The sequence below is a fragment of the Ornithodoros turicata genome, chromosome 4 (genome assembly GCF_037126465.1).
Source record: "Ornithodoros turicata isolate Travis chromosome 4, ASM3712646v1, whole genome shotgun sequence".
NCBI lineage: Eukaryota > Metazoa > Arthropoda > Arachnida > Ixodida > Argasidae > Ornithodoros > Ornithodoros turicata.
The window spans coordinates 83343063-83363390 of NC_088204.1; the positions used below are offsets into that span (position 1 = coordinate 83343063).

At 43.6% G+C, this 20328-nt stretch overlaps 3 protein-coding genes across 7 annotated transcripts; 2 read left to right on the forward strand and 1 right to left on the reverse strand.

The window, feature by feature from the left end:
- Positions 1 to 194: 194 nt before the first annotated feature.
- LOC135392196 (soluble calcium-activated nucleotidase 1-like) lies at positions 195 to 1941 on the reverse strand. Of its 2 annotated transcripts, XM_064622900.1 has the most exons (3): positions 1172 to 1939; positions 918 to 1121; positions 195 to 866 (listed from the first exon to the last, which is right to left on the reverse strand). In XM_064622900.1, exons 1-3 carry the CDS (start codon positions 1785 to 1787, stop codon positions 493 to 495), a joined length of 1194 nt encoding a protein of 397 aa, XP_064478970.1. In that variant the 5' UTR covers positions 1788 to 1939; the 3' UTR covers positions 195 to 492. The 2 variants fall into 2 exon arrangements, with proteins under 2 accessions (XP_064478970.1, XP_064478969.1); XM_064622899.1 differs by having other exon boundaries at positions 195 to 1121; positions 1172 to 1941.
- A 128-nt stretch (positions 1942 to 2069) lies between these two features.
- LOC135392192 (ribonuclease Z, mitochondrial-like) lies at positions 2070 to 8356 on the forward strand. Of its 3 annotated transcripts, none has more exons than XM_064622893.1 (22): positions 2070 to 2460; positions 2520 to 2570; positions 3109 to 3179; positions 3231 to 3295; positions 3354 to 3408; positions 3465 to 3551; positions 3892 to 3947; positions 3999 to 4057; positions 4121 to 4181; positions 4247 to 4298; positions 4773 to 4938; positions 5412 to 5541; positions 5698 to 5795; positions 5855 to 5973; positions 6081 to 6174; positions 6271 to 6424; positions 7076 to 7224; positions 7336 to 7423; positions 7596 to 7716; positions 7774 to 7846; positions 7904 to 8048; positions 8133 to 8356. In XM_064622893.1, exons 1-22 carry the CDS (start codon positions 2174 to 2176, stop codon positions 8277 to 8279), a joined length of 2328 nt encoding a protein of 775 aa, XP_064478963.1. In that variant the 5' UTR covers positions 2070 to 2173; the 3' UTR covers positions 8280 to 8356. The 3 variants fall into 3 exon arrangements, with proteins under 3 accessions (XP_064478963.1, XP_064478962.1, XP_064478964.1); XM_064622892.1 differs by having other exon boundaries at positions 2072 to 2460; positions 7774 to 7852; XM_064622894.1 differs by having other exon boundaries at positions 2073 to 2460; positions 6283 to 6424; positions 7774 to 7852.
- A 165-nt stretch (positions 8357 to 8521) lies between these two features.
- On the forward strand, positions 8522 to 19364 carry LOC135392194 (RING finger protein unkempt-like). 2 transcript variants are annotated; one of them, XM_064622895.1, is made up of 16 exons: positions 8526 to 8703; positions 8781 to 8993; positions 9929 to 10212; positions 10266 to 10401; positions 12176 to 12293; positions 12356 to 12440; positions 12492 to 12577; positions 12637 to 12720; positions 12771 to 12905; positions 16659 to 16815; positions 16875 to 16988; positions 17049 to 17170; positions 17243 to 17410; positions 17471 to 17545; positions 17602 to 17760; positions 17814 to 19364. In XM_064622895.1, exons 1-16 carry the CDS (start codon positions 8633 to 8635, stop codon positions 17868 to 17870), a joined length of 2064 nt encoding a protein of 687 aa, XP_064478965.1. In that variant the 5' UTR covers positions 8526 to 8632; the 3' UTR covers positions 17871 to 19364. The 2 variants fall into 2 exon arrangements, with proteins under 2 accessions (XP_064478966.1, XP_064478965.1); XM_064622896.1 differs by lacking the exon at positions 12637 to 12720 and having other exon boundaries at positions 8522 to 8703.
- The last annotated feature ends 964 nt before the right edge of the window (positions 19365 to 20328 follow it).

Below are 20328 nucleotides of genomic sequence, written 5' to 3' on the forward strand. Positions count from 1 at the left end.
CAACACGCCCAGTTTTTCACCTTCATGCCCAGTCTATTTACTTGAAAAAAAAAAAAAAAACATTTAATGGTTATATCTTGGGTGTGTGCAGAATCCATAAAGAATGAAAAATCTTATCACGATTATGATGCATTATTGCGTCATATGACCCAATGTATTCTGCATTGTAGTGCAACCAATAACAGCTCGCTAAATCGACCCGATCAATTTAATGGAAAAAGCAATTGTGAAAGTATCGAGTACATTTTTGCAAGTATCTGTAACTGTATCGGCGTATTTTCTAGCACTGGCTGTATCTGTAGCAGAAACTCCGATAGTCTTTAAAGGTAATTTTAGCAATCCTGACTACAAGGCCACAATCTATAGAGATGTCTTTCTCTGGGCTAAAAGTAACATCATACTCTTTCCGAGCAATATTTATCGATATTAATAAATATACTAAAACAGAGCGATAAACATCGTTTTAGGAAGAAAGACCATCAAAATGGTGTATTAAATAAACTCTATCCCTTCAAACTTGTGGTCCCCAATCTTGGTCTCCGGATAAAGGACATTTCCGTCTTCCACTCGGAACACAGTGATGTAAGTGGCAGTCCTTCCTCTGTGTTCCTCAGACTTGAGTGCGACGATCAACGAGTCCATCAGTAATGGGACAAACTTGAAGGAGGAAAACCCGTGTGTACGGTTCAGGGGTCCCACAGTGGACAGCTGAACGCTATGGAATCCCGGGTCCATCCGGAGCAGAAGGTTGGTCCCGCGTTCTTCGTCGTCCACATCATTGTATGGCTGCTTGCTGGCTCGTCGAGGAAGGAAAAACCATTGTTTGAAGCGATGGCTCCAGGCAACCGCTTCGTGGATCATATAACCTGGAAAGAGAAGAAAGTGAAATAAAATTCCACAAGAGTCTCCTCGTATACCAGGGGGGCCATAGTTTGTCCAATCGCAGAGCTTGCGGTAGTTGTCCTGCCAGTCACGGTGTTGGACACGACCTCCAGGCGTCACAACCTTGATCCACTGCGGGTCGTGATTGATGACGTTGCCCTCTTTGTCTGTCCACTCCTTTCCGAGCCCACCAACGTAGAGCTCCCCGTCTCGAACTGTAGCCCATTCGCTTTTAAAACCTGAAATTTTGACATTTTCAAATGCGTGTGTTTGTGCGCTACAATTTCACCTTTGGTGGCTTCTCCGCTGCCGTCAACCAACATGAGCCACGGTACAACTTTTTCCTTCTGAATCTCATACACAACCCCTGTCCGATCATCCATTGCGTACAATTTCCCATTGAAAACCACCAGCTCCGACAACTCCATGCCACGACCAGCCATGGCAAAGTGTCCTTTTAGCGTCCTCATCTCTTCTTCCCATTCCATTTCAACTTGACTAGAAGATCTATCGATGATCAAATAACCAATCTTCAAGTAACTAATCCACGTGTCTGTCTCCTCTTTGCTTTTCGAGTCCGTGTCCAGATCAGCGATTACACCAATCTTGTACCTCACTTTACGTCCGTAAATAATTGGCTTCGTCAATGGGTACGTGTCATTGTAGGGGAAATATTCTTCGAGGATGTGCTGATGGCTGTGTTCGTGGACGTTCGTCACACTGTATTTGCCCCACGGTAAAAGCGCGTAAATTGCTAATAAAGATACCAGTCCTAGTAATGCCACAGCTATAACAAAGTGGGCTTGACATCGTAGCGTAGAGTTGCCCATTCTGTACGTCGTTGGCATGCGTATCCATTCTTGCATGTTGCTCTTGTCCGATGTGAGAGGTAAAAGTGCACTCATACTAGTCGTTCAAAAAGGATCTCAACGCATGTCTGCAACGTCTTCACCAACGGGAAATCAAATTTCTGCTTCTTCTTCTCATCATAGCACCATAGCACTCGCTCAGACTCAGAGCACTCGCTTGTCATGCAGCGCTTGCAGCGCTTCCAGCGAGGTTCATGTGACTGATCATGGGCTACTTTTCTCAGATATGCCACACTGCCACGCATCGTAAAATATTTCCTCACGTTATTATTATTATTATTTTTTTTAATGTTTCGATCAATTACTTTCCTTTTTTCGCAGGGGGCATGAAATACAATATGGCGCGTCCCATGTCAGCTATCTTTCGCGAGCATTACACAAGTTCAACGTAACAGCAGGGTTGAAGAAAGCCCAATCAATTAATGTTTAGGAATTTGTTGAAACGTGCTTTGAATTTAAATATAGAGTTATCCATACCCGAAAGATGTTTATCGTCAAAAAGCGAGTCGAATGAGTTTGGGAACTTAGTTTGCATGATAGCAAACATGCCGAAAGAACCGAAAGCAGCAAAGGAACTGAGAATACAGCGAATGAAAGCCAAAGCGAAGGGTGCTCAACAAGCTCGACCAGCAGAAATAACGCTCTGGGTATTGGGCAATGGAGCGCTGGGAAATCCAAAAAGTCTCTATGTCAGCAGCGATCAGTCTAGGTAAGTTCATTTATAAAATACTAATAGCTCATATCTCTTATATCTCTCTTTCTGCGCAGGTATTTATTCAACTGCGGCGAAGGAACTCAACGGTTGGCTCACGAGCATAAGTAAGTTGTAATGTTTTTCTTCTCACCAACACTATAACATACTGCGAGCCGTAGCCCAAGCACCTTACCTCAATAAAGCGAGTAACTACAAATCAGCTCAAGCGTCAGACAACGAGCAAAATGACATACTGACAAAAAAGCTACGTCCAAGCACTTGAAACAAGAACATATTGACACAATAACAAAAATTTAACAGAAAGTCCATACAAAAGTGGAAGTCAATAACCATGAACTTTGCCTTGTTGAAAGTACTCTCAATTTTACCTTACCTAATAAGCCATTTGAGAGAAACGGCAATTTTTTTTATGGGCCTGTAAGGTTGAGATGTTATTCTGCCACATTGATAGAGATAGCACTCCTTCGAAACTTGCCAAAAATAAACCTTACTGCCTTCCTTGGAACTTGCTCAAGTTGCGCGATATCCTTCTTCAAACAAGGATCGCGAACAATTACGACATATTCCAATTTTGACCTTATGCAAGTATTGTCCATCTTAGTACCTACTTGCTGGTATATATCTTATTCTCGCTTATTTCAGGATGAAATTATCGAAATTAGAACACATATTCTTTACTCACTCTAATTGGAGCAACATTGGAGGTCTTCCAGGTAAATGTTGTACATGTTACGAGAACATTATTGTTAATAACTGCCATTTAGGATTAGCGTTGACCATACAGGACATAGGAGTCCCTGAAATATGCATTCATGGTCCCAGGAATATTGTGAGTACATTTTTGGAACTCGCATTTCTTCGCAAGTTAGTTTACTGAATCTTTGCAGGAAAAACTTTTTGAAATGACCAAAGGTTTTATGGTCATGGAAAACCTGAAATTAGGTATCTAATTTAATTGCGTGGTATCCATTACTAATTTCCCACATTTTCTGTTCTAGCCAAGAGGAATCCTGCAGACAGAGCATTCGTGGACAATTGTATGAGAGTCGAATATGTTTCTCTGTTTCCGAGAGAAGCCACAAATGGTACGACACCTTTTCTCGTTTAAAGAAAACTCTTAAAAGTTTCAAAGACATCGAGCAAATAAGAACGAGAAAGGCTTTTCATTTGAAGCATTTTCCAAACGTGGCTCGCAAGATTGACTCTCGTACTTTGATGTTACTTTTTGTGGTGTATCAATGTTGGTTGACGTCCTATCTAGAAGAATATGGATGAATTGAAATCCTCATTGAGGAACGGACAGCGTTACGTTGTCTGGGCCCAAGAATATTGAGTAATCACCTCCAGTAATTTACCATAATGAAATGGCAAATATTAACTTTGTCTTAAAACGAATCTAGTACAAGAAAGAAATTTGTGTTTCAGCCAAACGATTGAAAAGGGACGAAGACGTTGCCATAGTAGTGGCGTACATCTGCAAAGTAAGCTTTTGTCATTATTTGAACCTTTTAATTACTGTTAATTACCGGTAGTTGCACAGCAAACCGGGCCAATTGCAGCTTGACAGGTGTGTCCAGATGGGAGTTCCCCCGTAAGTAATATTTCCCATTTCATCCAAATCCCCATTTATGTAGAGGAGATATTTTGTACGCAGCGGACCCTTGTTGGGGGAACTGAAGAATGGCAAAGACGTAACTCTTCCAAATGGGAATATTGTAGGTTTATATCTCATCTTATCTTCCAAACCTGGTATCAGTGTGAACCGTTAGTGTGCTCGCAGGTGAAATCGTCCGACGTCGTCTCTGCGGAAGAGCCAGGTCCCGTCTTCATTGGTGAGAACTTTTCGGGGAATGCTGTTTTGTTAGGCTTCACCCACACGTTCCTATAATGCGCAAGTAAAAAAATGTAGAAAGGATGACAGCGCGTAGGTGTAGTACGCTTGTGTTAACATTATTTTGGGAGATGCACACGTCCTTTTCCACCTGTTTACTTACTTGCCTAAGTACATAGCCCCGAAACGTGCATCTGAGAGCCAATCTATTCTCAATTGTGCAGATTTCGACGTGATTTCACCTTTTTGTCCCTGACTCAGGTGCTTTACCACGCTGCAACATTTATTTGGGTTAAATTGCGTATTCTTGTTTAGAAACTTTTTATCCCAATTGTTACAAACCTGGCTACGCAATTATTTTACGTCCACTCCCTGCTCTGAGAAAGTGTTGAAACTTTTTACCCATAGCTTGTACGGGCCTTTTGAACACTGTCACTGAGACAATAAATGTGAGAAAACGTTTGGTTCCTCAAAGTGTTGGAGGTTCCGTCTGTTGACTACCTGGATTGTCTGCTGGAGGCAAGAGAGTTTGAAAGGCACCAACTGAGTGCTGCTGCTCCAGAGGATGCTGCCAAAGTGGTTGTACACTTCACTCCTTCGGCCATAATGGAGGACCCGCTCTATGTTCAGTGGATTCGCAGGTACTTATTTATTACCTTTATTCCACTTTCAGTTCCATCATGTATGGGGCAATTTTCCATTCAATTTAGAGTAGCGGTGAACTGCGTGTTCCGTTGTGCAAGAGCACCTCAACGGTAGCAAGTTACAATGCCGAGACCATATCTTTAGAAACACGCCCTGACACCTGATGCCTGTCAGCTTGGATAGTCCTGAACATATGATGCAAGTAAAATGAAAACGAGTTGGTGTACGCTTGATGAGATTGGGAGACGAGAAAAGATAACATAAAACAAACATGCGCATCCTGATGGACCCGAGACTGCTTGGTCCATTAGCTGTGACAGCTCACATTTAAATTTTGTGAAACGCCAGTGTGTCTTATTCACTTTGGGTTTTGTTTTATCGTGACACGCGTAACCTTTGTGGACTCGAAGAGTTCAGCGAAAATGCCCCCTATGGCGTAGGATGGCTTATACGTTGCTCCTTCCTCCAGGTTTCCAGCAAGTACTGTGCACCTCGCTCTCAACGAGTACTCCTCTCCAGAAAGCAGTGTTGCCATTCACCGAGCCCAACACCGTCTCCATCTCCTCAATTGCAACATATTTCCTCTGCTCAAGAGTGAGGTGTGTGGCCTTTCTTGCACGAATGAACACCATCTGGAGAACTCTGTGGTGCTGACAACACCCAGGTTCTCTTTGAGTTAAAAAACGTGTGATTGCTGCACACTCAAATCCATCGCAACATTTTTAGCTCAATAGTGAAATGATTGCGAACACCAGGTCCAAAGACAGCCTCCGAAGACGCTGTCTGAGCTCAACGTATGTCCTGGCGAAACACTGGCCAAGTTCCGTCTGCGACCTTGCCATGGCCTGGAAAGGTTAATGTCTCCTCGGTGGTCTCCTCTGAGTGAATGTCGGCAAACGTATTATTTTTCAGGGACAGCGCAATAAAAATAGATGCAGATGCGTACATCCGAGAGGCACACAGCAGTCCACATTTTGAAGAAAGACTCTCTGAGCTGAAAGCAGCAACGCGAGCCCTGGACTCAACAAAAAGTATGCCAGCAAATTTATGTGCAAGCGCAAGTATTTGCAAAATTTTGTCACATACACATAAAATACGTGGAGTTTGAATAAGGCCTATAGAAATGGTGGTGTTTCAGCTGTGCCATCGTATCCAGAAGTGGTGTTTCTTGGAACTGCATCAGCCATTCCAGGAAAGGAACGAAATGTCAGCTCTATTCTTGTCAATGTCAAGTATGGGCTCAATTTCAAAACTTGTCTCACTTAATGTATTTACTTTCCGATTTTATTCCATTAGAATGTGACTTAGGGATCCACTAATTTCCATAGTGTACATTCCAGAGAGGACAGTTCAGTCCTTCTGGATTGTGGTGAAGGAACGAGCAAGCAGATGATCCGCTTTTATGGCTCACAAGAATTTCACAGAGTCCTGTCTCGGTTGAGCTGCGTCTTTGTGTCGCATATGCATGCTGACCATCACTTGGTACGTGTTTCTAAGAATATATTGAGTAGGGATAAGCCATTCCTAGGCAGTGCCCAAAACTCTTTGGAATCCTTCAACCACGTTTGTTTGTTTCTTTTTAAAATCAACAAAATCTGCATTAATTTAACAGTTTTAGCTGCGTTTTCTCGTTTGTTTACAAGTAAAGTTCAAAGTAACACGGTTGTGCCTTTGATTGTTTCATAGTTTTAGGGAAAGAATTCAGAGTTTATGTATGTCCTGTAGTCGATGAAGAACGTGTTAAATAAATTACATTTAAGGAGAAGTTTATGCGTATGTTCCCTAGTCTTACATTATGCATCATCTTCACCAGCCATTTTTTTCATATGTAGTATATTTAACTCGTTTTTCATTAAACGAATACATCAAATTCTGCTTCAAAACACCTTTCACTAGAAGTGTTTTTTTTAAGAAAGGATTCGAAAGATTCGTGGATTTGCAGAACCTTCCCTGAATTGAGATTTGGAAAATTGTGGATACGTCCCATCTCTAATATTGAGGCATTACGGAGACATTTGAACTGAGATCAACGGTCCCTTAACTTAAATTTAATGCTTAACATTCATCGTGTCACCAACTAAGGTTTAAAAAAAGAAAGGAATTGAGCGTTAACTCTTCTATCTCTCAAACCAGGGTCTCCTGCAACTCCTAAAAGAGCGACAGCTTTCTCTCCAGCTACTGGACCTTCCTTGGCATCCCCTGACCGTGATAGCTCCACGTTTCCTAGTGCCTTGGATCAGCCGCTACCACAGTGTCTTTGAGCCTGTCTCGCATCTTTTCTCGTCAGTTGAAACTTTTTTGAGTTGCCAACATGAAACGTGGACATCTATCTATTACCACGAGGTACTCGTCGGAACAATGTATTGTAGCACATTTTTTGTGCTTTTACGCAGGTACGTGGACAATGCCAGCTTGCTTTGGGATCGAGCTGAAGTGAGCAACGAGCAGAGAGCACTTTTTACTCGTTGGGGTCTCCAGAGTGTAAGTGCGTTTTCACCTTGGATGAAAATCAACATTTCAGAGTGTTTAAGCTGAAAGCGTTTAAAATAAACTCTCGGACGTATTCTTTAATCCGAGCATACGTTTCATATCGTTTATAGTATCGATGCACGATTTTGGTACGATTGCCAAAACGGTTGTTTTGGCTTCATAGCTAAGCACAGTTCTGGTAAAACACTGCAAGCACGCGTACGGAATTACCCTGACAACGCAAGGAGGTTGGAAGGTGACCTACTCTGCGGACACCATGCCGTGTGACACCCTCATCCAGGCAGGTAAGCGATGGCGATACAAATATTATGGCCACCACCTTTTTGGGGTCCCTGCTTCAGGAGAGGGAAGCGACCTGCTCATACACGAAGCCACCATGGAAGACGACTTGGCAGACGAAGCAGCCATCAAGATGCACAGGTGACTCGTGTAATTTTGCTCGCTTTATGTAATTAGTCCTTTCTTTGACAGCACCACGAGTGAAGCGATCGATGCTGGCCGCCGCATGGGAGCCAAATTCACGTTGTTGACCCACTTCAGCCAGCGCTATGCCAAACTGCCACTCATCTCGGAGAGTTTCCACAGCACAGTAGGCTGTGCCTTCGACCACATGAAGGTGGGATTTATTTTTTTTAAAGCGTAGATACTGGTCGTTTCACGAAAATTACCCCCCAAAAAACAACTATCCATTTACATGAAGGTGAGCCCTCAGGATCTGCCGGCCCTGCCTTTGCTGTTTCCGGCACTCAAGAGCATTTTTGCGGAACACTACCAAGAAATGCGCGAGAAGACTGCCAAGAAACTTCGTCAGAAATCAATTATTGAAGAAAAAATGCGAGCAACCTGATCATTGCCATTGAGAGTTGGAGAAGCAAGAAAGTTGAGAGCTTTTGTCAAACATGGAATAAACGTGTTCAGTCACGATTTGTAAATTACTTTTGTTTCAATTCCTCCAAATGAGATGTTGACCTGACACCCGGCAAGAACTGTGGCCCACAACAAAGTTTCGCCCTCGGAAACGCCAATGTGTCGATCATCGTCTGCTCTTAAAATGTACCTCGTAGGTCTCCATCTCGCAAAACAAAGCGGGCCACGTGATGTTGAGTTTGTCCACGTGATCCGTTTCCTCCAATGAGCGTCCTCGTGTGATGGACGTCACATGCGCAATCGGAATGCGCGCGCTAGGAGGAGGTATCCAAAATGCCGTCGACGGCAGAGGCGAAAGCTCCGCTGGCATTATCGAATCAGCCAGAAAAGCCAAATCATTACACGTAAGTTGAAAAAGACTAATCTTTATTTACTTTTGTAATCTTTTGACTCTTATACGTGACATTGTTTTGCCCAACAGGTATCTCAAAGAGTTCCGAGTAGAGCAGTGTCCGCAGTTCCTTCAACACAAGTGCACGCAACATAAACCCTTCACATGTTTTCACTGGCACTTTATGAATCAACGGCGTAGAAGACCAGTGAGAAGAGCTCGTGATGGGACTTTCAACTACAGTCCGGATGTTTATTGCACAAAATACGACGAAACAAGCGGTATATGTCCAGAAGGAGATGAGTGAGTAACAATCGCCATGTTATGTGCTACAGCTGCGCCTTCAAATTAGTGACCTTTCTTGACGCTCCATATTTGCCAAGGCATGTTTTGGCTCGCGTTTCAATCTACGCATAAATGTCTTTGGTTTCGTCAGTTTTTCGCTTTGTGTGTCACTCGCAATTGTTTCAAACGCGTGACATGTGCGTACGGAAATCGCTTGTAAACAATGGCCGCCATATTGTTTGGCCACGCCATGTTGGCGGGAACGATGACGTAACGACTTGGAGCCAATCCATGCTAGGTTTCTGCTGTGCGATTTCACTCAAAAAAAGACACTTTCTCTTTTTCCGTCCTCAGATGCTTCTCGAAATTACATTGTTTTCTTCCCGCGATGATCGGAGGGAAAACCAGCTGATTGAAAGTGTCAACATAGTGCCGTGTTGATAGGACGCCATTCTGGCCACAGTAACTGCTAGTAAATGAATCTTTCTATTAATTCACGTTTTTACACCCGACACAACATTTCTGACGATTTTATCTGGCACGCTGGTTAGACATTTAAAATATATATAGCCTAACCATATCATATTGGAAAAATCAGAATTTAACGCATTAATTCCAGTTTTCGGATTCCTGAAAAACGTTCTGTGGCCCTTGCATGTCAAGAAATTGAAGTCAAATGTCATCGTATCACTGAAGAAACAATTGAGCCAGTTGGTACAAACTGTCAGTGTATTTGGGTGAAATATTGTGGACAACGTTCTTGGGCATATTTAGGTTGAGTGGCTGTCTGTTACATTAAAGAAAGCCTTTTTTATGAGGAAAAGGACCAACATTTCTGATAGGTTCTTTTTATGTTCGCCGCGATAATAATGTAGGGCATAATTATTCGGGATAAAGATTGACTATGCCTCGTAGAACAATTTCCGCACTCGTGTAATAACTTTTCCCCGCAGATGTCAATTCCTGCACCGAACAGCGGGAGACACGGAACGCCGCTACCACTTGCGCTACTACAAGACCGGCATATGTGTGTACGACACGGATGCCCGTGGATACTGCGTAAAGAATGGTCCCCATTGCGCATTTGCCCATGGGCTGAATGATCTGCGAGGACCCGTTTATGATGCAAGAGAATTGCAGGCATGCATGGATGGAGATGAGGCCAGCAACGGCACACTGCCACCCAATAGTCTGGACAAGGAACGCAATGTGCTTAATGAGGATCCCCGCTGGCAAGGTATCTCCGGAATGGGGAGAAAAAAGCAATTTTGACACGCCGTCTTCTCGCAGACACAAACTATGTGCTGGCAAACTACAAGACTGAGCCCTGCAAGAGGCCTCCGAGGCTCTGTCGCCAGGGTTATGCCTGCCCACAGTATCATAACAGCAGAGATAAGCGCAGGAGTCCCAAGAAGTACAAATATAGGTAGGTGACCATTATTTCGTATCACACTGAATGTCACATAGGGATGACTACATAAAGTTGTACGCACATTGACATTGACCTCCGGGGGGGATCCTAGAAGGATCAAGTAGCTTCGTTCAGAGGGTTCAAAACATGGCGGAGGAGGACCAAAAAATTGCTTCACTATTCCGATATATTTGTCCAAAAGGAATGTACAAAACATCGGATGCGTTAAGTAGCAGTTCTACCCTCTCGGTGTACTCTGTCCCTCATACTCTGGTGTCTCTACTAAACGGTCTTTCAGAGCCACGAGCGTGTATCTCAGGCATCCGCCATGCGTCACAGAGCCAGAGCAGCACCTATGCGCTTTGACTTACAAGCTGGAGCGCCATGCTCCGGAAAAGGAGTGATACCGTTTAGTGAAAAGGAGCGCACACTTAACACAGCCATTGGCTCAGCAGTCGTTTGACAGGAACAACTTGGTGGTAGGGGTATTTTCGTTTAAAAGGAGTTTGATTGACTGTTCTTCGCAGTAACTGTCATTTATGACATATTGATGCATATCCTTACCATGGTTCCCACTTGTCCTTGAAACTCTCGAATACCCTGGAATTTGAAAATGCCATTTTCGAGGTCTGGAAAACAATGGAGTGTTTCAAAGTTCTCGAAAACCCTCGATTTAGCATCTTTTTCTCGTAGAGCTGCTACTGCAAGTTGCGCTTATCCTGGGTGAAAACTCTACTTTTGAAACGACACTGTGCCTTGCCGAGGTGCTCATCTCCCACTATTGCGGCCCCTACACTGTCGTCTTGTGCCGTTCTGACGTGTCCTTTATGTTGTGACGTGTCCCTAGACGAGGGGTGCCGAAGTGGCGGCCCCTGAACAGAAAAAAAAAAGAATTGGGCCCAAGCTATGACACGGTGAAGAGAGTCGCTTGTTCATTGGGGAGAGGGAAAAGTAGGTATATCTGCCACAGTCTGGCATGACTGATCTGTAGCGAGAAAAGGCAGCTTTTATAACGGGTATTACAAAAATCAAATAACATTTGCCTGTTTCGTGACTGGACACGTAATTCCTATCCAGTGTGGAGACATGAATGCGATTGGTGCGTCAATTGCACCAACCTTGCTACACCCTGTAACATCATCCACTTGTGCCACTAGAAGCAGCTGAGCCCCTCTGCAGGGGGCAGCACGAGTACAGGTTCGCTGTTCCTGACACGCGTTGTCTGATGAGTGAAAATTGCTTACTAGTTTGTTGCATGCCTGTTGCTGCCAGGCAATAGTAAAGTGATAAGACCTGCCCCAGCAGAAGCAATATCACTAATCAGTATCACTCTTTCTCTAATTTTTTAAACCACGTTTCTGTGCTGTGTTGCCGTAATTGGTCATATGACGTCACTAACGCTCGTAGTAGACTGTCAAATAGTCGGAACGAGAAACCCGAAATAAATATTGGAGCCACTGTGAAAGTACAGGGACAAATTGAGCACGGAAACAACTAAAATGATGTTGCAGCGTTAAGAGCGCGCTGAGCAATTTCCAGCTCAATGCTGCCATAAGAATGCTCCTTGAACAATTTCTTGGCTTCTCACACGTTGCGCAGTTTGAGCTTGGGTGGGGAGGACTTGATGCAATTCTTGACTAAGTTTATGGGGATTTCATAGCAAGTGTGGCGCTCTCGGTGGTTTGCTTGGGAGCAGTAGAATAGGCATTTCGAAGTGGAGCTTATTTCACAGAGAGTGGCTTTTGATGACTGATTGACACAGTATAACATGGAGAGATTGAATGTTCAGGTCAACACCATGCCCTAATGTAAAGCAAGGTGACGAATGGGGAGACCCTGTCAACTGCGATAACGGTGATGGCTGCTCCTATTGTCACACTCGAACGGAGCAACAATTCCACCCAGAGGTGCGTATTTCTCTCACCCTTCTTCTCTTACTCCTCCTCCTCCTACTTTATTCTCTGTGCAGATCTACAAGTCGACAAAGTGCAACGACATGCAGCAAACTAATTACTGCCCTCGGGGTCCTTTTTGCGCCTTTGCGCACGTAGAAAGTGAGTAGATGGACCTGATCTCGTGTCTCTCTTAACACTCTTGGATTGCAGAAGAAATTTCTGCCGTCAGAGACATGGGTCCGGACCACTCAACCAATCTGGCAGCCATTTTGTCCAATGCTCTGCCCAATCACCAGGTAACGTTTTGGACACTTTTTTCGTGTTTTACAAAAAGGCGGCGTCTTCCTGCACGCAGACACAAAGTAACAAGTCGGATAATCTATTCTCCGATTCTGGCCACCATCACCATATCTCTGATCATCTTCATCACCATCATCAGGTGCGTTTGATTGACGTTTTTCCCGGTGATTCTTTACTTTAATTATGCAGGGAAATGACAATGGCAATCAGCCTCTGCCAACTCCTATTGGTCGGCCGCGTTCCTACAGCTCGTCCACCAATCAGTCATCGGAATCCTTGCCCATGTATCCCAAGGCCCCAGGATCTGAGAGGGAAGACAGAGAGGTGCGAGAACTTACACGAGTGGAATTTAACATCAATGGGGTTGCTCCATTTGGGTTAATCTCTTTCTTTTCCTGGGATAGATAGTGCTATCCCAAAAGGGAGTATTCTTTTCTAATACGGGTAAACCTACTTGTAACCAACTTGCGGTGGAGACCGCGTCAAGTTACGTCCCATTTTTAGGCCGAGAGTGTTACCCCATGTTGTGAAAGAGACTGAAAGGTACGCGAAGAACGTTCCCTGACCATGTCTCGCACTCTTGCGTCCTCAACAATGTATCGCCTCTTTGCTGGACACCCAATCATCATCAGAGTCCCAGATGGCTGTTCGCTGGCAGTCTTGCGCATTGATCGCGTCACAGATGGCATCACTAAGACAGGTGAGATAATGCAAAGAGAAGCTGTTGGGAGCTCTCTCGGACACCCTCACCCTGGGTGGTAACAGAAACGATGGTCCTGATGGATGCAAGGAACTCGGTTCTTCACCTACTTTGAGAAGGATCCTCCCGGTAACTACTCTCGGTATAACTGGTATCCTGTGTTGGGATGGAGCATTATAAGCGGTATTTAAGGGTTTTTGGCTGCGCCAAATTCACAATTCTGCGGCACTGATTGGTAAATTCCGCGATTTTCCGCGGCAAGCAGTGAACGGCTGCTTGAAATGGGAAACACTTCATTTTCTCGGATAATGTGGGAACAAAAATTATTTTATAAGATTACAGATTCCAAGCACCGTTGTGGCTCAGCATTACATACATGATATCTTGTGTTCTCCTCTGACAAACAATGTCGCCTGGAATCATTTTATACCTGCTGAAAGGTCTTTCACCATCTACAGAGTTTATAGGAAGATTGTAGGAGGGAGCTTACAATACGTGCCCTATGGAAGTTACGGGGCACCCGTTTTGTTTCTGGGCGCATTATTTAAGAGTATTTAAAGGACGTCAAATCAAAATCCCCCTCAGCCACCACAAAACTGCACACGGGAGGGACGCTACCCCTTCCTCAGGCAAAGTATGCGCGATAAACTGGGGGCTAACGAAGCTACAATCTGTCTGTGTTGGTCCTGCAATGTGGGCAAGTCTGTAAAGCAGGCTTCACCTCATGCAGGGAAGCGTCAGGTGAAGCCCACTTTTGGGAGGTGTCGTTCATATTCTGCGAATAGTCTGATATTCGGACATCCGAATATTGGGTATTCGATTCGCGAATGAAATACTTCGAGTGACTGATATATTATTCGAATTGGAGATTTGGAATATCCGCACACACCTAAAAATGAGGGATTCCGTGCCAAACGATGAATTCCACGAAAAACCCAAGGCCTTAGCAATATTATGTTCTGTGGGAAGAATATTGAGGGTCGGAAAGAGCTGCAGTATAAGTGCTCTCCACTGTATAACAAAATTGTCAATGTAACAAAGAATCGCATTTTTCTCAAATGTGTTTGTTACGTGCGGAAATGGTAAGAAATGTTAGCTTGGTGAAAACTCTGGACAGGAGGTACTCTGGTATTTTGGTTTGTTCGTAGATTGTGGCCGCAATTGCTCTAAAGTGGGCTGTGCCTTCCCATGTACAAAACCACGCAGCCTCCACCATTGTGATACTGGGTGGACGCAATGGCATTGTCTCTTGGTCATCCGAAAGTTAATCCTACTAATGTGGGCTGTACCTCGGAAACGTTGGCTTTGCCACATAAATCTGCTGCCACTTGCATGTGGTAATTGGCAGTCATCCAGTGTTGGACCTTCTGCCTGGCCAGTACTTTTCATGGGGCTTCGTAAGGATAAATTATAGCCAAGTCCATAGAGATGCTTGACCTCGGTGCAACTATTCCGTGCAATATACATGAAAAAATGTTGGTACGTTCAACATATTGAATGAGGAGCGTTCAAGTCAAACCGGGACTTTTCGTTTTTCGCAAAAGTGAAATGAACTTACAGGCGAGAAATTAGTTTTATTTTTCGACGTAATCTCCAACTGCACTAATGCACTTGTCCCAGTGTTTCACAAGGCCTTGGATGCCAGCAGCGTAGCAATGCTTACTGACGCGTAGCAGCCATGATTGGAACGCATTCTTGACCTCGTCGTCGCAGCTGAAGTGGCGGCCCCCAAGGAATGCCTTTAGTGGCAGCAACTCCCAGCCAAGTTCCTGTAAGGTGCCTGTCGTGAGATGCGCGGTATGCGGGCGTGCATCGTCCTGTAGGAGGAGGACTCCTTTGGTGATGATTTCCGAAACTGGAGGTGTTCATGAATGATAGTGTTCAACGTTCCCGCAGAAAGGTCCGTCTTTCAAGCCAGTTCGAGACATGTTATCCGTCGGTCCTTGAGGATCACTCTGACACTGGGCTCTGAGCCGCCCCGGCCGGGATCGTCCTGCACTGATGCACGGCCGTCTCGGAACCGTTTGCACCACTCAAACGCTTTGCTGCGGCTAAGTGTATCGTGGCCATACCGGACGTGAAGTCTTCTGTGGATTTCAGATGACTTTACGCCTTCATTCACGAGAAATTTTGTGACAGTTCACTGTTCGACGTGTGCACTCACCTCGTTGTCGGCCATCTTGTCTAACACGTGTTTTGCACAAACTTTGGACCCCCACGTGGTGAACGCGGAGGCGTGTGAAAATGATGAAAAAGAAGTAGCGGGAGCCATTTGTACACTCAGGAGACAAAGCCCCGGTTTGACTTGAATGCCCCTCGTAGTTGGTTACCACCAAGACTTCAGAAAGAGTACTTCACCTTTGATTTTCAGTTTACATCTTCTAAGATCTTGCATCAACTGTCTTGCAAGCTCTTTGAGACTACATTACGTTGCTATCGTAAATTGGAGTCTTGCGTAACAGTGACAAGTTTTTTTTTTTTTTTTTTTTTGTCAGTTATTATGGTGTCTCATTGAACCTGCTGTTTTCTTCAGAATTAGCCATTTTTTGTGAAGTATTGGATATCTTGCAGAATTAGTGTAAGGATTTTCTGAGTCAACATTCTTTGAGCCTTTGGAAAGTTTGTTAATCGTGGCCACTTTTGTGTCCAAATTTATTCCTTTCGCTTCTTTGTGCATGCCACAAGTAACAAGTGCGGTAGGAAAGCTAGAGTTGACGTAACATCCAAAAGAGGCGAGATACGCCAGGGCTAATGACATTTGTGAGGAAGTTGTTTGTTATACCTGTTGGAGATTTCCATAGGACTGAAGTTTGTTTTGAGTTGGTCATTATAGGTGAGACATTGTGGAAGAGACTAAGGGAGAAATTTAGGTATGATAGTAAAAGCATTTAATGCCGACCTGAAACGTAACCTGCTCAATGGAATGACGGGCAGCAGTGTTGGTGGGTGGGTACGAAGACGTGCAAAGAAATGCGCCTAAACTCTTGTAATGTACAACAGGTTCAGTCCCAAAAAGTGTGAAGCACAAAGATTGATTCCTACTTGAAGAAAGGCTCATCAGAGCTAAATGACTGAAGCTATCCTAGAACCTTCAAGAACAGCTCGGGTTAATATACTAAAGAAGTGAAGAAGCTTTTGACGGCAAAGAACGTGGCAAATCTGCAGGATCAAGATTCCATTTCATTGGAGTCCTTTCTCTGATTCTTCTTCCCCCTCTTTGAAGGAGCATGGAAGGAGAGAGAAATATTTTGTATGACTGTTCCTGAAGGTAGAATGTTCCTTAATTTTATGTCCAGATACTCGTACTAGCATTCTTAGGCTCAGTGTAGCGGGTTGTAAAAGTTGACAGACCCATAGTTGTGAAACTTTGGTTTCAGGCGAGCATACGGAAACAGCTCAAGTCGCTGGACGATGGGGAATCCGTGGAAAAGTCTAGACAAGATCCTTGGATGGGTACGACACCTCCTATGCACCTTTCCTCGTCTGCGTCCGCATCATTTTACCATTCTACCAATACTGTAGAATCTGTTGTAGGTGAGTTTAGAGTAGAATTTGACAATTTTTCCCCCTGTCAATGGCACCTTTTTATCTAGGTAATGCATTGGATGACCTCAGTTTAGATGACATCAATGTAGAGGCATCATTAGACAAAGAATTGGACTCTAACCCGGTGACATCGTCTCTCACACAAGGCCTAACAAATTCTGGTGCGTATAATTGTTGAGATTCATATTGTCCAATTGATTGATTGATATACTCGGTTGCAGGTCTGTTAGGAAGTTCGGCACCGGTTAACATTCCGGGTGGAGGAGGACGACGTCTTTCTAACTTGTCACCACCGCTGGGGAGCCTCACAATGCCTATGGCAGTGGAACATCCCATGGACAAAGTAGCTTATCTTTCTCAAAAAAAGCTTATCTCTCTATGTGTGTGTGTTGATGGTTTGAATATCTGCACACAGACTGCAATGGCATTTTATGGTCACTCGGGTTCCTTCTCTGGCAAGTTCCAGCATGGTGGATTCCCACCCATGTACGATTTTGGTCTTTCCTCACCATCTGGGGGTCACCACCCCTGGGAGAGTCATGCCAAGATGTCCTGGGAAGAGGGTCTCGTGCAAGCACGTGCTGTAAGTGCGTTAGGTTAGGTTAGGTTAGGTTAGGTAATAAAATAGCGCTCTTTCTTTCAGTTGTGTGAAGCTTGGAAACGTGAAGCTGAAGATGCACATCGTAGAGAAAAGATGGCAGAGCACCAAAGAGATGAGGTATTCCTCCAATGAGAGTCATTGGATGAGTGATTGATTGACTCATGATTGTCAAGGCTTTAGCTCAAGTGGCGATGCTCCAGAAAGAAATAGAAGCCATGGCCAGTAATCGAGTCATTGGCTCCCTGAGAGTTCAAGAGCTTGAGAAGTTGCCCCCGTCACAACTTAGGCAAATGCAGGAACAGCTGCGATCGGATATGGATGCCATTGAGAAGGTACCCTTTAGCCTTTTAGCCCCCCCATTTTAAGTGTCTTTTGTGCCTTTCAGTTGGCAAGCTCAATGGAGCGACATACAGTACGAAGCTCTGAGGGTCCCTACTGGTAGGACCCCATTGTTCCCCCTATATATTTTCCCTCTCAAGTGGTAGCGTAAGTTTTAATTGGCTCAAGTTTTCCTAGAAAGTTTTTTCTTAGGGAAAATACATGACGGGGGAGCATTTTCTTCTAGGCACATTTTAATATTGTTAGGCTTTTCTGTTCCCGCACAGTTGAATTACCCTCATATGAAGGATTTTGATTTTCGTGTTTCTAGTTGCAGAGAAATCGGAATGCTTTTGGGACCACGCATTTATGTTGCTAATAATAATAATATATATGTATTCGCTGCCCAGATTGAAAGAATGCATTTGTTATATGCGTATTTTGTGTTGTAGAAAGAACATTGTTTTAGCGTTTACTCGGATGTAAGACGATTAAGACGATCGTGAAGACGTTGGAGTAAATGCGAGTTATTTCGAGGAGCTCTCAGAAAATGAGTTTCCAAAGAGTCTATGTTAACTACTGTTAATTAATGTCGCAGTTATTATTTGTCATTTATGTTGCGATTAAGCTCGCATCTCATAAAAAGACGGTAGAGAGAAGCTTGTTTCTTGGGATAAAGCGTTTCCAAAATGGCGACCAATCTAGGAATTTGAAATAACTGCATTTTTAGTGTAAATATTTGACTCTTTCACGTTTGATATTTTTGCGTCACTCTTAAAAAGACCTGTACATAGGCAGAGGCAATTTTATTCAGACACAATGTAAATAATGTGTGCATGTTTTGAAGAGAAAATTGTCACATCTAGAACCTAACAAATTTCGGGGAAAGAAACACGTTTGTAGGATGATGAAAGAAAAATTGTACTGTATTAAAATCTCTTAAATTCCCCGTCAATCCAAGAACAAGCGCACAAGTTGTGGAAAATATTTTTGACAAAGTGTGAGAAATGTATGTGCATGTGCATTGGTGCTTCAATGTGTGCGTTACGAAAAATCATTTAATTAAAAGATTTTCACTTGGGTGGCTCCAATCCAGAAAGAAAGAATGCTGTAATCTTGTTGGATTCCATAATAGTTGTCACCAAAGGTAGTTGTAATAGTAGTTGATGTAAGTAACCAATTGTGGTAAAGCAGAATTTTGGGTTAAAAATGTGGGGGAAGACGTTTTTGTCCTATCGGATATTTAAGCTGCTCACCTCCATGTAACCCTTCTTTTATGCCGATAATTTAATGCCATTTCATATTTATAAATCTTGTACATAGTCATTCATACTAGGCTGAAAATTGTAGGGATATTTTTGTTAAACTTAGCGGGACACTATGCAAGTTGATGGGCATAGTATCTGTGCTTGGAAGGAGAAAAAGAAAACACAAAAATTGGATGTGCCATTTACTATGCAGAAGCGTGAAATTCCTCACTCAGTATTACATCTTTAAAGAAATGTTGACTACTTTATAATGAAGTTTTGTTGTAATTCTTTCATGAGAAGTATCTGTACTAAATTTCATATAACTAGGCATAATTATGTAAATAAATTCTAGGATTTTAAATGGTTTCCATCGGTGTGGTCTCCTTCTGACATGACATGACATGAAATGAAAGAGGATCCATTCAAGGATAACCAGGATTTTCCTTTGTGTCTTCCTGTGTGATTTAGCACTATTGAGATTGGCTTACTGTATAAGTAGGGCAAATTCTTTTTGTTTGTGCCACATTTTCCAAGCAAGTGGATATAAATTTCTGCAGGAGACTGGGCAAAATTTTAATGGAATGTTTTCCTGTTGCTGCTTATACAGCCCATCAGTAAGTGTGCTTCGCCCTTTCTCATTCTACGTACATTTCTGTAGTTTATCTTGATCTCTGTCTGCTGCCACATAATATAGTTTTGATTAGCCAGAGGTGCATCTTTTGCACTGCAGCAGGCACTCAGTGTTCATATGTCTACAGTGAGGACTATGACCATCGCTACAGAAAGCCAATTTCAAAACAGCATGACTCTACATGTTTCTGAGCTGGACAAGGGGGTTTTATCTCACCTGATCCTAACTACGTTCAGATCAGATTAATCGGCAAATTTTATCTCCGGACATCGATGTCATTCCGCCATGGCCTCCAGCAACTAAAAAAGCCTTGGAAAAATGTGCACCACAGCAACAGAGATACCAGCTTCTGACATTGCTACCTGAGAGAGAAGTGACGCGCCTTATTCCCGGAGCAACAAAACATGTAATCGACAAGGCACGAGCGTAGATTGGGGCTGGACACATTTCTACCACTCTTACCTGTAGTGTGCAAAGCCCAAACAAAAGTGAGAACACCTGCCAACTCTCCCGTATTTTGTTCCCGATAGTACGGACCCGGAAAATTTTGGCCCTTGAGCTGTTCTCTCATTTTCCATTAAAAGCCGAAAAATTAGACAGTCTGTTGGTGGCATCACCATGCATGGCTGGAGGTTGCAGCAGATGGCATTCCCCAAACAGAAGAAATACAAGTGACTTTTCACTGGTTGAGCGTAAGCAAC